Source organism: Lucilia sericata, unplaced genomic scaffold, assembly GCF_015586225.1.
Source record: "Lucilia sericata isolate MDLA Ls3-8-SP2 unplaced genomic scaffold, ASM1558622v1 Contig000959F_arrow, whole genome shotgun sequence".
In the NCBI taxonomy this organism is placed as follows: Eukaryota; Metazoa; Arthropoda; class Insecta; order Diptera; family Calliphoridae; genus Lucilia; species Lucilia sericata.
Genome location: NW_023994942.1, coordinates 72501 through 85478, shown reverse-complemented (window position 1 = coordinate 85478; position 12978 = coordinate 72501). Strand labels below are relative to the sequence as shown.

Sequence of the window (12978 nt, the reverse complement as noted above, 5' to 3'; positions counted from 1 at the left end):
TATTATATTTAAATATCACAATAATCAGGAAGTTTTAAGGGTTTCATACGGATTTTTCCTTAAACTTTTATTTTAAAACAAATTAAATTCAACTTAAAACCAAATAAAATCATAAACTTACAGTGTATTTATTAAAATTAAAATATAAAACATATTTTTAAGGTTTCAGTTGTTTGTTATTAAATTTGTTTGTTTTAAAATAAAAATAGAACTGAACTAGAACTGAACTAGAACTGAACTAGAACTGAACTAGAACTGAACTAGAACTGAACTAGAACTGAACTAGAACTAGAACTGAACTAGAACTAGAACTGAACTAGAACTGAAACTAGAACTGAACTAGACTAAACTGAACTAGAATCTGAACTAGAAACTGAACTTGAACCTGAACTAGAACCTGAACTTAGAACTGAACTAGAACTGAACTAGAACGTGACTAGAACTGAACTAAAACTGACTAGACTGAACTAGAACTGAACTAGAACTTAACTAGAACTGAACATAGAACTAACTAAATAAAAAACTAGAAATAAACTAGAACTGGAACTAGAAAACTGTACTAGAACTAAACTAGAACTGAACTAGAACGGAACTAGAACTGAACTAGAACTGAAACTAGAACTGAACTAGAACTGAACTAGAACTGAACTAGAACTGAACTAGAACTGAACTAGAACTGAACTAGAACGGAACTAGAACTGAACTAGAACTGAACTAGAACTGAACTAGACTGAACTAGAACTGAACTAGAACTGAACTAGAACTGAAAACTAGAACTGAAACTAGAACTGAACTAGAACTGAACTGAGAACTGAACTAGAACTGGAAACTAGAACTGAAACTAGAACTGAACTAGAACTGAACATACTGAACTGAACTGAACTAGAACTGAACTAGAACTGAACTAGAACTGAACCAGAACTGAACTAGAACTGAACTAGAACTGAACTAGAACTGAACTAGAACTGAACTAGAACTGAACTAGAACTGAACTAGAATTGGACTAGAACTGGACTAGAACTGAACTAGAACTAGAACTGAACTAGAACTGAACTAGAACTGAACTAGAACTGAACTAGAACTCAACTAGAACTCAACTAGAACTCAACTAGAACTGAACTAGAACTGAACTAGAACTGAACTAGAACTGAACTAGAACTGAACTAGAACGGAACTAGAACTGAACTAGAACTGAACTAGAACTGAACTAGAACTGAACTAGAACTGAACTAGAACTGAACTAGAACTGAACTAGAACTGAACTAGAACTGAACTAGAACTGAACTAGAACTGAACTAGAACTGAACTAGAACTGAACTAGAACTGAACTAGAACTGAACTAGAACTGAACTAGAACTGAACTAGAACTGAACTGAACTAGAACTGAACTAGAACTGAACTAGAACTGAACTAGAACTGAACTAGAACTGAACTAGAACTGAACTAGAACTGAACTAGAACTGAACTAGAACTGAACTAGAACTGAACTAGAACTGAACTAGAACTGTACTAGAACAGAACTAGAACAGAACTAGAACAGAACTAGAACAGAACTAGAACAGAACTAGAACTGAACTAGAACTGAACTAGAACTGAACTAGAACTGAACTAGAACTGAACTAGAACTGAACTAGAACTGAACTAGAACTGAACTAGAACTGAACTAGAACTGAACTAGAACTGAACTAGAACTGGACTAGAACTGGACTAGAACTGGACTAGAACTGAACTAGAACTGAACTAGAACTGAACTAGAACTAGAACTGAACTAGAACTGAACTAGAACTAAACTGGTACCAAACTGGAGCTAAATTACAACTTAACTAAAACTGAACTAGAATTGAACTTGTAGTTAAATAGAATTGAACGAACCTAGAACAAGAAGTAAACTAGAACTGACCTAGACATGAATCTAAAATTAACTAAACAAATTAAAGTATGTATTGTATGATTTCGTCACAGCCAAATATTCTATTACTTGCTATTTTCTCTAGATTCATCCATTTATTTGTATTGTACTTGAAATTTTTTATTTTTAGCTTTTTTTTGCAGAAAAATTGTCTCGTTTCTTCCCTTTCAAAAATGTTGATTGATTTATGAAAGAAATAATAAAATGTGATAGTTTATTTCCATAAATAAACATACATTTTATTGCTGTTGTTATTTTTTTTGTCCTTCTCCTTATTTTTTTGCAAATAAAATACTAGAAAAATAACCCAAAGGCTTAATATGCCTAAATTTAAACATTTCCTTTTAACACCCACGCGCCGCTCGCAACAGGCACTTGTATTTCAATGGTATCTTCGTTTTTTGAATACAAAAATAACAAATTAAATTTGGTCGGTTTCTAGGAAAATTCCCAACTGATTGTTAAACAAATATTTTTCTAAATAAAAACAAATCTTTACATTTACAAAAAAAAAGGTAACATAATTAAATAAAGGATTTCCTTTCTAAATGTTAACAAATGGACCATTTAAAGTAGAATACAAACAAAATATGTAAGTAAATTGTAAACATTTTCTTGAATCTTCGTTGTTTCTTGATTACTAACAGCCTGTGGTGTATTTAACTGGTAATTAAATTGTAATTAATTGCTAATTAACACTTCAAATGCGATTGTAAAATATTATTGAAGAGCATTAAATATTAACTAACAACTCAATTAAAATTATGAAAACACTTACACAGACACACACAAACACATTAGGAATAAAATACTAAACAAGACGACAACAAAGACGCCATATCCGCCAACTATTAAACATAATGACGCCAAACAATTGTACTCATAGAGAAGAGTAGAGAATAGAGTCAGTCATCATTTTTACTACTAACTAATACATTTAAGTATTAATGATAATGGCGTCTTTAAACATGTCCGGTTGCTGTAGTTGGCACTGCATGTTGTTTGCGAGTGTGAGTATGTGCAAGTGTGTGGCTTTTTAAGCTTAAGTGCAAATTTAAGAATCCTTGCTTTAATTAGTGACCCATTATTTTGACTCACACTCTCCTACATCCTATTTTAATTTATAAACTTATTAGAGCAATGAATTTACGTATGGTTTTGTTATTGTAATTATAATTCAATTACACATACATACGTCTTTAATACGTTTTTGGTTAATAGTTTTCTTTATATTTTATCAATTAACGTTGAAAAACATTTGTTTAATTTAAAATTGCAATTCAGTCCACAGTACGTATGAGTTTTAATTAAATACTCATACGTTACGGTTTACAATTTTACTTGAGAGCAAGAATTGATATTTTAGGTTATTATGTTAGATCAGTTTTAGTTTTCTATTTTAGTTTAGTTCTAGTTCAGTTTTAGTTCAGATCTAGTTCAGTTCTAGTGCAGTTTTACTTCAGTTCTAGTTCAGTTCTAATTCAGTTCAGTTCTAGTTCAGTTCTAGTGCAGTTCTAGTTCATTTCTAGTTCAGCTTTAGTTCAGTTCTAGTTCAGTTCATGTTCAGTTCTAGCTCAGTTCTAGTTCAGATCTAGTTCAGTTCTAGTTCAGTTCTTGTTCAGTTCTAGTTCAGTTCTAGTTCAGTTCAGTTCTAGTTCAGTTCTAGTTCAGTTCTAGTTCAGTTCTAGTTCAGTTCTAGTTCAGGTTAAGTTCAGTTCTAGCTCAGTTCTAGTTCAGTTCTAGTTCAGTTCTAGTTCAGTTCTAGTTCAGTTCTAGTTCAGTTCTAGTTCAGTTCTAGTTCAGTTCTAGTTCAGTTCTAGTTCAGTTCTAGTTCAGGTTAAGTTCAGTTCTAGCTCAGTTCTAGTTCAGTTCTAATTCAGTTCTAGTTCAGTTCTAGTTCAGTTCTAGTTCAGTTCTAGTTCAGTTCTAGTTCAGTTCTAGTTCAGTTCTAGTTCAGTTCTAGTTCAGTTCTAGTTCAGTTCTAGTTCAGTTCTAGTTCAGTTCTAGTTCAGTTCTAGTTCAGTTCTAGTTCAGTTCTAGTTCAGTTCTAGTTCAGTTCTAGTTCAGTTCTAGTTCAGTTCTAGTTCAGTTCTAGTTCAGTTCTAGTTCAGTTCTAGTTCAGTTTCTAGTTCAGTTCTAGTTCAGTTCTAGTTCAGTTCTAGTTCAGTTCTAGTTCAGTTCTAGTTCAGTTCAGTTCTAGTTCAGTTCTAGTTCAGTTCTAGTTCAGTTCTAGTTCAGTTCTAGTTCAGTTCTAGTTCAGTTCTAGTTCAGTTCTAGTCAGTTCTAGTTCAGTTCTAGTTCAGTTCTAGTTCAGTTCTAGTTCAGTTCTAGTTCAGTTCTAGTTCAGTTCTAGTTCAGTTCTAGTTCAGTTCTAGTTCAGTTCTAGTTCAGTTCTAGTTCAGTTCTAGTTCAGTTCTAGTTCAGTTCTAGTTCAGTTCTAGTTCAGTTCTAGTTCAGTTCTAGTTCAGTTCTAGTTCAGTTCTAGTTCAGTTCTAGTTCAGTTCTAGTTCAGTTCTAGTTCAGTTCTAGTTCAGTTCTAGTTGAATTCTAGTTCAGTTCTAGTTCAGTTCTAGTTCAGTTTTAGTACAGTTCTAGTTCAGTTCTAGCTCAAGTTGAGTTGAAGTCTAGTTCAGTTCTAGTTCAAGTTCAGTTCTACTTCCAGTTCAGTTCCACTTCAGTTCTAATTAATTTCTATTTATATTATTTTAATACATTTTTATTATAACAATTAAACAAATTCAATTAAACGACATGACTTTTCCTCCTAACTAACAATTTTTTATGATTATTTAACTAAGCATATGTTAGTTAAAGTTAACAAGCTACATACACACAAATTGTATGTAGTATTTCTGTTCCTTTTTAATAATTTTCCATTTTTGTTGCCAAAAATTACAATAATAATAACAACAACAACAACAATTACAAGTTAATGAAATTATCTTGTATCAACAGCTACTAAAAACAAAATCATGCATGCATATTAAAACATATGAGTACTTTACAAAAAAACACGGGAGAGGGCAACAACAACAACAATTATAAATGAAAGTAAATAGAAATAACGGTATTACAAAAAATCAACATCAAAAAAGCGACAACCATAAAAACAAATTGTATGAGAATGATTGTTGTTGTTCGTGGCAATGGTGTGTTGGAAGTTTGTATGTATGTGCCACCATTTGTAAAATAATATTTTTTTGTGGTTAAAATGAAGCAACAACAACAACAGTAAAGAATTGAAGTTCAAGTATGTGTAGGGAATAGAAATATCACACTTATGCATGTATATAGTATGTGTGATACGGGGAATAAAAAGGTTTGGGTATAGGTGAGGATTTGGGGAGGAGTAGTTATGATTAAAAGGGTTCTAGCAGGAACTGTTTGAAAAATTGTGTATTATTTATTATTATGAGTGCAGTAGGAAAAAAAATTTTAGAAAATTTTTTCATATTTACTTTGCTCTCAATGCCAATTGCCTGTCGCTGGGACAGACATATTTGTTACCGCCAGCGCCATTGTTAAGGTTTCGAAAATCCATGGTCAGAACTTATGCACACAGATTTAGCTTAATAATTATTAAAATTTTAACTTTTTATGCTTATTCTTATAAAAAATTTTAAATTAACACATTTTTTTCTTGTAAGCAAATAATAAAATAATGTTGAAGCATATTTTATTGTAAATTTTAGACACCAATTTGTAGTTGTTAATTAATTTGATTATTTACACCTTTACTAGAGACAACGATTTAATTATTCTTTATTTAATTAGATAAATATTTTATTAATTTCCATTTTCTGTTTGATTTTTTATTCAAACTTTTCACTAGACATTTTCTTTTTGGTTATTTTTTTATGCGCTTCTTGTTACGCCCTGTTTAATGGTTGATTTTAGACTAAAATTAACAGTATTCTGCCTGTTGCTTAGTAGTCTGCTGATAGTGTCTTCTGCCCTCTGTAACCCTCTGGTCCTACAACTCCATTATTTAAGTAACTTTTTCCTTCATATTTATGCTCTTGTTCTCTTTTACAACTCGTGTTCTCTCTCAACATTAAAATAACTGTATATTTGTGTTCATATCCTCTGCCTTTGTCTGGCTTTCTTTACTCAACAAACATACTCACACCTAATTTTAACCGTTACTTTTACAAACAAACATACAAGTGCAAAACTGCGTAACATTCCAGACATTCGTTTGTGTACATTTTGATGTTGTTATTGTTGTTTTTTGCAGTTGGATTTTTGTATTCCTTTTCCCCCACGTGTTATATTGTTATCAATATTAAAACTGTTGAAGTATGTCTCCATTTTTCTAACCCGCACACACTCACTCACACATTTTACCGAATAGAAAAGCATATTGGTGGTTGTAAGATTCGTTCATTTATGTGGAATTTTTAACATTGCATTTTGAGGGCCAGTAATTCTTGTTTTTTTCCTAATGGTTTGGTATCCATAACGTTAGGTTATGAATAATAATGAAGTGAACACAGTGAAATCTAAATAAATGAAAATGTGTTTTTTTTTGTTACAGTTTGTATCTAGTTCAGTTCTTTATAGATATAAATTCAAATGTAGTTCAGTTCATATTAGTTCAGCTCCAGTTTAGCTCTTGTTCAGTTCAAGTGCAGTTCTAGCTCAGTTCTAGTTCAGTTTTATATTAGTTTCAGTTCTAGTTACATTATAGTTAAGATATTTTAAATTTCTAGTTCAGTTATAAATCAGTTCTTTATCAGTTCTAGGTCTATTCTTGCTATGTTCAACTGCAGTTTTTCAGTAACACCTTTATATTGAGCTCAAAATTAATTGCTTTTTGTAATTTGTTAATCCTTAACGTTTCATTTCAACTTAAGACACCACATAGGCTTATTTACTAATTTATTCATCAACTGACATCACTCCTCCTGCAATCTCAAACGATGTTGCGTCAAAAAGGCCACATCAAAAATGGCCTCTTGCTGCAGCAATTCGTGGACTTCATATTTCATAGACTCCTCATAAGCATACAAAATACTCGTATCATATAACATCATTTTACAATGCGCCAAGGCCAAAATACAATTTCTTAAACGGCAAATAACTTCACGATCGGCTCGAGGTATAACCTCCGAAAGATTTTGTGAGAAACCACCATCGCCACCATCTTGTTCCAAATTTACCAGAGGCGATATCCAAATAAAACCATTATTACCCAAAATAATGCTAGCACCACAGGACAAATTATGGAAATGTGTCTTACGCCTTTTAACCAAAGAGGGAAAGACTTTAACTAAAACACCCTGGGAAAGTTTGCCATATTTTAAAGATCTGGTGTATAGAGATAGGGTGCCCTCATCATAAATATTTTGTACTTCAGCGGAAATAAGATCACCCTCTTGTAGATACTTGCGCATAGCCTGTTCATCCTCAGCCACACGTCGTCTCAGCTCACCACCCGGTAAATTGACCGAGGAAAGCAGTAGAACAGAATCCAAACGGGAATTTGTGTCCACCTTCCATCTTTTCTGTTGCACTTCAGTTATGCGTGCCACCACCACATCACCAATTTCACCCACATAACGACTTTTTAGGGGTTTTATGGAAACCAATTTGTTGACTTGCTCTATAACGCCAGCCACCGAGGCTATAATATCATCACCCTCCACATAAGTACCATGACCCTTCATAAAACCCTGTTGGGCAGTAACCACCTCGCCGGGCGTGTACAAACGCGGGGCATTTGTTTGATTTTGGGCCAATAGATCCATATTAACACGATCTAAGGCTAGTTTTATATTCACATTTGTGGACATTTTATTAAAGTTTAGTCAAAAAGTTAATTTTTTTAACAAAAAATAAAAATAAACAAAAAATTGTGGCTACACACGCGGTGTTGTTTTGTTTTGAATTGCCAATCGACAGAGAAGAAGTGAAGTTGCCATATTATGTTTGGTTTATTACAGCTGTTATTTTACTTGAGCTGCCATATTATTTTTAATGTAGGAAAACTGTCAAATTTTGTTTTTGTTTGTATTATTGTTGTATTTTAATGCGTCATTTGTCCGTCATTGTTGTTGGTGAAATTCGCCAGTCGTATTTTTCATTTGAAAAAAAAAGCAAACAAATAAAGTGAAAATTATTTTTAACAACATTTAGGGAGGCAAAGAGGTAAACTGGTTATTAAATTAGTTAGTGAATTATTTATTAAATCGCAACAACAACCCAGTCACAAGCACGGCATTAATATTTTGTGTTTGTTTAACGATTTTTTTTGACACAAACATTGTATTTTATTTTTTCAGTTCTTAGTAAAATTTCAACGAGCGTCAGTCGCAATTTAAAGGAAAAAAATATACTAAATAAAATTTTAAGACTAAAAATAAAGCTTCCAGAAAAAAAGTAGTGTAGTGGTTAAAAAAAAAGTTGAATTTTTTTGTGAAAATGTCTACGGCACCACGTAAACTGGTGTTGGTTTTGCTGGTTTGTGGCCTTGTAATAGCTGCTCCAATATGTGAAGCCAAAAGGGCTTTGGGAGGCAGTAATAGGAAATCTTCCGGTGGCGGTTATACCACTAGACGTCAGCCTACTAGTGTTACTAAACCTAGTTACAACACTAATAGTGGAAGCAGCAGCAGTAACTCACATGCCGATGCTGCGAAATTGAGCTATCCCAACTATAACTCGCAACCTAATCGTCCTGCTAGTGCTGGTGCTCCGTCTACTAATAATCAACCAATTGGTTGGAATGTACCCAATCAAGGTCATGCCGGTCCACCACCAGCATATTCTGCCTCGAATGTTCCTGGAGGAGCTAAAACTAATATGCATGAAGCCCCACCGGTATATCAGAAACCTAATTATGGCGCTGCTCCCCCTAGTTATAACCAGGCCACCGGTACCAACTACGGAGCTCCTCAGTACCATCAACCAGGCGCTTTACCAGCTGGTGCAACATATCATAGTCCCAATAATCTACCACCAGGAGCCACTTACTATAACAGTCCTTCTCATGTTCCCGGTGGCTATCCGGCTGGTGGTTCATATCCTGCCGGAGGTTATGGTGGTGGTTATCATGCTCCAGCTGGCTCTAATTATTATCAATCGCCTCAAAACTTGCCACAAGGTGCTACCTACTTGCCCGCTGGTAATGCTTTGCCACCAGGTGCTGTTCTCTATTCCTCACCACCTCAGCAAACTTCTTCCGGTTTAGGTTTCGGTAAGTTACACTTTTTTCAATTTTAAATTAAAACCTTTTTTAAGTTTATCATCATTTTCATTTTGTGTTCATTCAACCATTGCATTTATTTAAATTTTCTTTTTTTTTCTATACACAAATAATGCAAATATTTTAAATATGTATTATTATATAAATATAACAACTTTTAACACATAAATACTTTTTAATTATGGTAGTAAATATTACAAAATATTTAACAAAACTTTCATCCATAACGTATAAGTTATTCAACCCACATTTAATTGAAATATTGATATAAAAGTTTATACAATTTTATACCCTACAAACAAAACTATTGGTGACACAGTTCATTTCCGAAGTTAATCAAAGAAGGTCATCTCAGACCTTTAAAGTTTTGAAAAATCAATCTGAAAAGTCAGCTGTAGAATATAATAGATTCGTTTAAAGCCTTTTAATAATTACTCGCTATTTTAATTACGTCAAAATTATAATAATTTCACAAATGTGCCTTGGGTTTTTTCATCTTATTGATGAATCTTCAATTCTTACAGGTTTATTTTGCAATAAGTATAATTAAAAATAAAATTATTACAAATAATTTTTTATTAAATGTTATTTTCAACTCATAACTGGTTTATTTTCAATAAGTATAATTAAAAATTCAATTATAAAGACTTTTTGTATAATTTATTATCACTGGGGAAATAAAGTCTTTTATCATAGAAGCATTAAAACATGCAAGTCAATTATATTCGAACAAAAGGGGAAAACCCTTAACTAAATAAAGCTTTAAATGTTAAAATAAAAATGTGGCATTAATTCATAATAGTTTTAAAGCTTTTAAATCTGATAAATTTATAAACAAATATTTAACATTAAAACAAAAATTTGAAAATAACTACAATATAGGAAATGACTAAAAAATATTTTTTAAACAATTTCCTTGAAAACAAATAAAAATTAAATATTTTTTACAAAAAGTGCAACAAATTTTATAATATTTTCCCTATTTTTAAAAAATTTCTTTGAAAAAATACGTTTTTTTGTAAAATTTGTAAAAATTTCAAGAAATTATTAAGAAAAATTTCCATTTTTGCTAAATTTTTTGCTTGTAACCGTTAAAATTTATTCGAAAAATTTCTTTTTTTAACAAATTTAAGCAGAAAATGTAGTAATTTAGCATTCTATAACTATTTCAACCATTTTTCTAAAATATTCTTTAAAGTAAGAAAAAGTAACCACTTTTCAAAATAATCGTTACTTTGTAAAAAAAAACGTTAATTATGTTTGTAATTGAAAAATTATTAAAAAATTTAAATTTTTGATAATATTTTTGTGAGTAACCATTCAAATTTATTCGAGTAATCTCTTATTTTGGTCAAATGTTAGCGTTAAATGTTTCAATTTTTGATTTTTATTACTAATTCCAACATTTTTCTCAAGATTATCTATATAAGAAAAAGTAACCAGTAACGAGTAACCGTTCGAATATGTGCTAGTAACTACTTATTTTATAGAGAATTGTTTACAAATGACTGATATAGTAAAATTATAGAAGAAATTTTAATTTGTATAAATTTTCTTACGAGTAACCATTTGAATTTATGTAAATAACCAATTATTTTACTCAACATTAGGCAGTACATTTAAACATTTTAAGTTTTCATTATAATTTTTTGTACAAATTTTACTTAATTAAAGAAAAGTAACCATTTTCTTAAATAATGGTTACTTTTGAAAAATTATAGTGAATTGTTTGCAAATGAAAACTTAAGTGACATTAAAGAAGAAATTTTAATTTTTGTTAAATTTTTTACGAGTAACCGTTTGAATTTATGCGAGTAACCGGTTATTTTGAAGAAATTTATGTAGTATGTTTAACAATTTTAAAATTTTATAACAATTTACCGCTTTTTTCCACAAATTTTTCTTAATTAAAGAAAAGTAACCACTTTCTAAAATAATGGTTAATTTTGACAAATTAAAGGGGATTGTTCGTAAATGAAAACTTAAGTAAAACTATAGAAGAAATTTTAATTTTTGTTAAATTATTAACGAGTAACCATTCGAATTTATGTGAGTAACCAGTTATTTTTGGCAAATTTTAGCTTCACATACAATCACTTTTAATGTTAATAACAATTTACTGTTTTTTTCTACAAATTTTCTTTGATTAAAGAAAAGTAACCACTTTCTAGAATAGTGGTTACTTTTGAAAAATCATAGGGAATTGTTTTTAAATGAAAGCTAAAGTAAAATGATAAAAGAAATTTTCATTTTTGTTAACATTTTTACGAGTAACCATTCGGAATTAGTCGAGTAACCACTTATTTTTAGCAAATTTTAATGCTAAATGTAATAATTTTTAAATTTAATAATAATTTACAGCTCCTTTAAAGAAATTTTCTTTATTTTTACAAAAGTAACCGCTTTTCAAAAATAATGGTTACTTTTGAAAATTCGCCAGAAATTGTAAATTAAAGTAAAATTAGAAAAAAAATGTTATTTTTTCAAAAATTTCCGTTATAAAAATTTAAGATTTTTTTATTCATTTGTGTCATTATTGGTGAAGGTGTTAAAAGTTAAATTCAATTAGTCTTTAGCAAATTGTTTCAACAATTGAATTATGATAATTTTATTTATGGTTTTGAGGGACATTGGAATTTGAGTGTTAAAAGAGAATACGCGTTATTTTTTTTTTTTTTTTTCAAAATAATATTTACTTTTTAAGTTAACAGATTCTTTGTTATAGAAACAAACTAAGTTTTCTAGAGAATGAATAAAAAATTACTGACATATTTTGTTGACAACGTATAGGTTCTGGTTTAGCAGCTGGTGCTATAGGCGGTGCCATTTTGGGTCATGTTCTTACACCTACCCAGACACGTGTAGTTGAACAGGCACCTGCTGCCGCCGCTGCAGGTGGTAGTGCCGATGGTGGTCACGATCGTATTATAATTATTAACAATGGTCAAGTAATGAACGCTACTACAGATGCCAATGGTGTTACTGTGGTAAATGCAGGAGAAACACCAGCCCCTGGTGCCGCTGCTGCTGCTACCGGTGAAACCCCAGCACCTTTGGCCCCTATGGCTCCTGTACCAGCAGCTGATATGCCTCAAAATGCTACTAATCCCGGAGAAACCCCTGCAGCCGTAGCCCCAGTAGCGGCAGCAGCTGCTGCTGATGGTAGTCCAGCAGCCCCCGCTAATCCTGAACAACCCCCAGCTGGAGGTATTATTTGTGTGCCAGTACGTGTCAATCAAACCGATCCAAATGATGCCACTAAAATGGTAGAAGTTGAACAAATAGCCTGTTATCCAGCACCTCCACCACCAGCAGAACCACAAGTAGCTGCTGAAGCAGTTAAACCAGCTGAAGCTGCTGCTCCTGCCCCAGCAGAAGGCTCTGCTCCCTTGGCTCCCATGCAACCCATAACCGCTGGTTCTTCTTCACAACAATTGCAGCAAGAGTCTACCTTAATAGGAGATCAAACTATTAAATCAGCCGATAATGCTGCAGGACCTAAGGAAAAGGGTTCTTTAGCCATACTCATGTGCTTCTTGTTAAGCTATTTGGTAGCTTATTAATTAAAGGAAATTTGTATTCCCACAAACAAAAGCTAAAATCGAACAAACTATTTGTATATGTGCAGCTTGCTCATGTTAAATTAATTAATTAATTAAAGAAACCGATCAAAAACGATACAAATTGGCGTAACTTTAACCATTTCATAAAAACAAAACATACTTTTTTATTATAATATAATTGTTATCTAAGTGTTTAGTCAAATTGCACTATTAGCTTAACTAAAACGAATATTTGTAATTCCTAACATGTTTATTAGCAATTTTAATTAACCTTGAATTCGAATACTCTTCGGTTATAT

General features: G+C 31.6%; 3 protein-coding genes across 4 annotated transcripts in view; 1 reads left to right on the top strand and 2 right to left on the bottom strand.

Annotated features, from left to right (window-relative positions):
• Window positions 1–12978, bottom strand: part of LOC119609297 (rabphilin-3A) — a 28473-nt gene that overhangs the window by 6462 nt on the left and 9033 nt on the right. The window contains exon 1 of one of the 2 annotated variants that reach the window (XM_037964024.1): window positions 5368–6164. The exons of the other annotated variant lie outside the window; for it this stretch is intronic. Within the exon in view, the coding sequence (XP_037819952.1) occupies window positions 5368–5450 (83 nt within the window). The 5' untranslated portion in view covers window positions 5451–6164. Of the gene's footprint in view, window positions 1–5367; window positions 6165–12978 lie in introns of those variants that run through there. 2 annotated transcript variants of the gene reach the window in all.
• On the bottom strand, window positions 6774–7818 carry LOC119609300 (exosome complex component RRP4). Its single transcript, XM_037964029.1, has one exon. The coding sequence runs from the start codon at window positions 7702–7704 to the stop codon at window positions 6808–6810; it is 897 nt and encodes a 298-aa protein (XP_037819957.1). The 5' UTR covers window positions 7705–7818; the 3' UTR covers window positions 6774–6807.
• The window catches only part of LOC119609298 (skin secretory protein xP2-like), a 5731-nt gene continuing 678 nt past the window's right edge, over window positions 7926–12978 (top strand). Inside the window, exons 1-3 of the mRNA XM_037964026.1 lie at window positions 7926–8059; window positions 8194–9107; window positions 11907–12978. The exon at window positions 11907–12978 is cut by the window's right edge and continues 678 nt beyond it. Coding sequence (XP_037819954.1) covers window positions 8333–9107; window positions 11907–12679 — 1548 coding nt within the window. The 5' untranslated portion in view covers window positions 7926–8059; window positions 8194–8332 and the 3' untranslated portion in view covers window positions 12680–12978. The remainder of the gene's footprint in view (window positions 8060–8193; window positions 9108–11906) is intronic.

Coding starts and splice junctions, on each gene's coding strand:
- LOC119609300 (XM_037964029.1), bottom strand. CDS start 7,704: ATGTCCACAAATGTGAATATAAAACTAGCCTTAGATCGTGTTAATATG.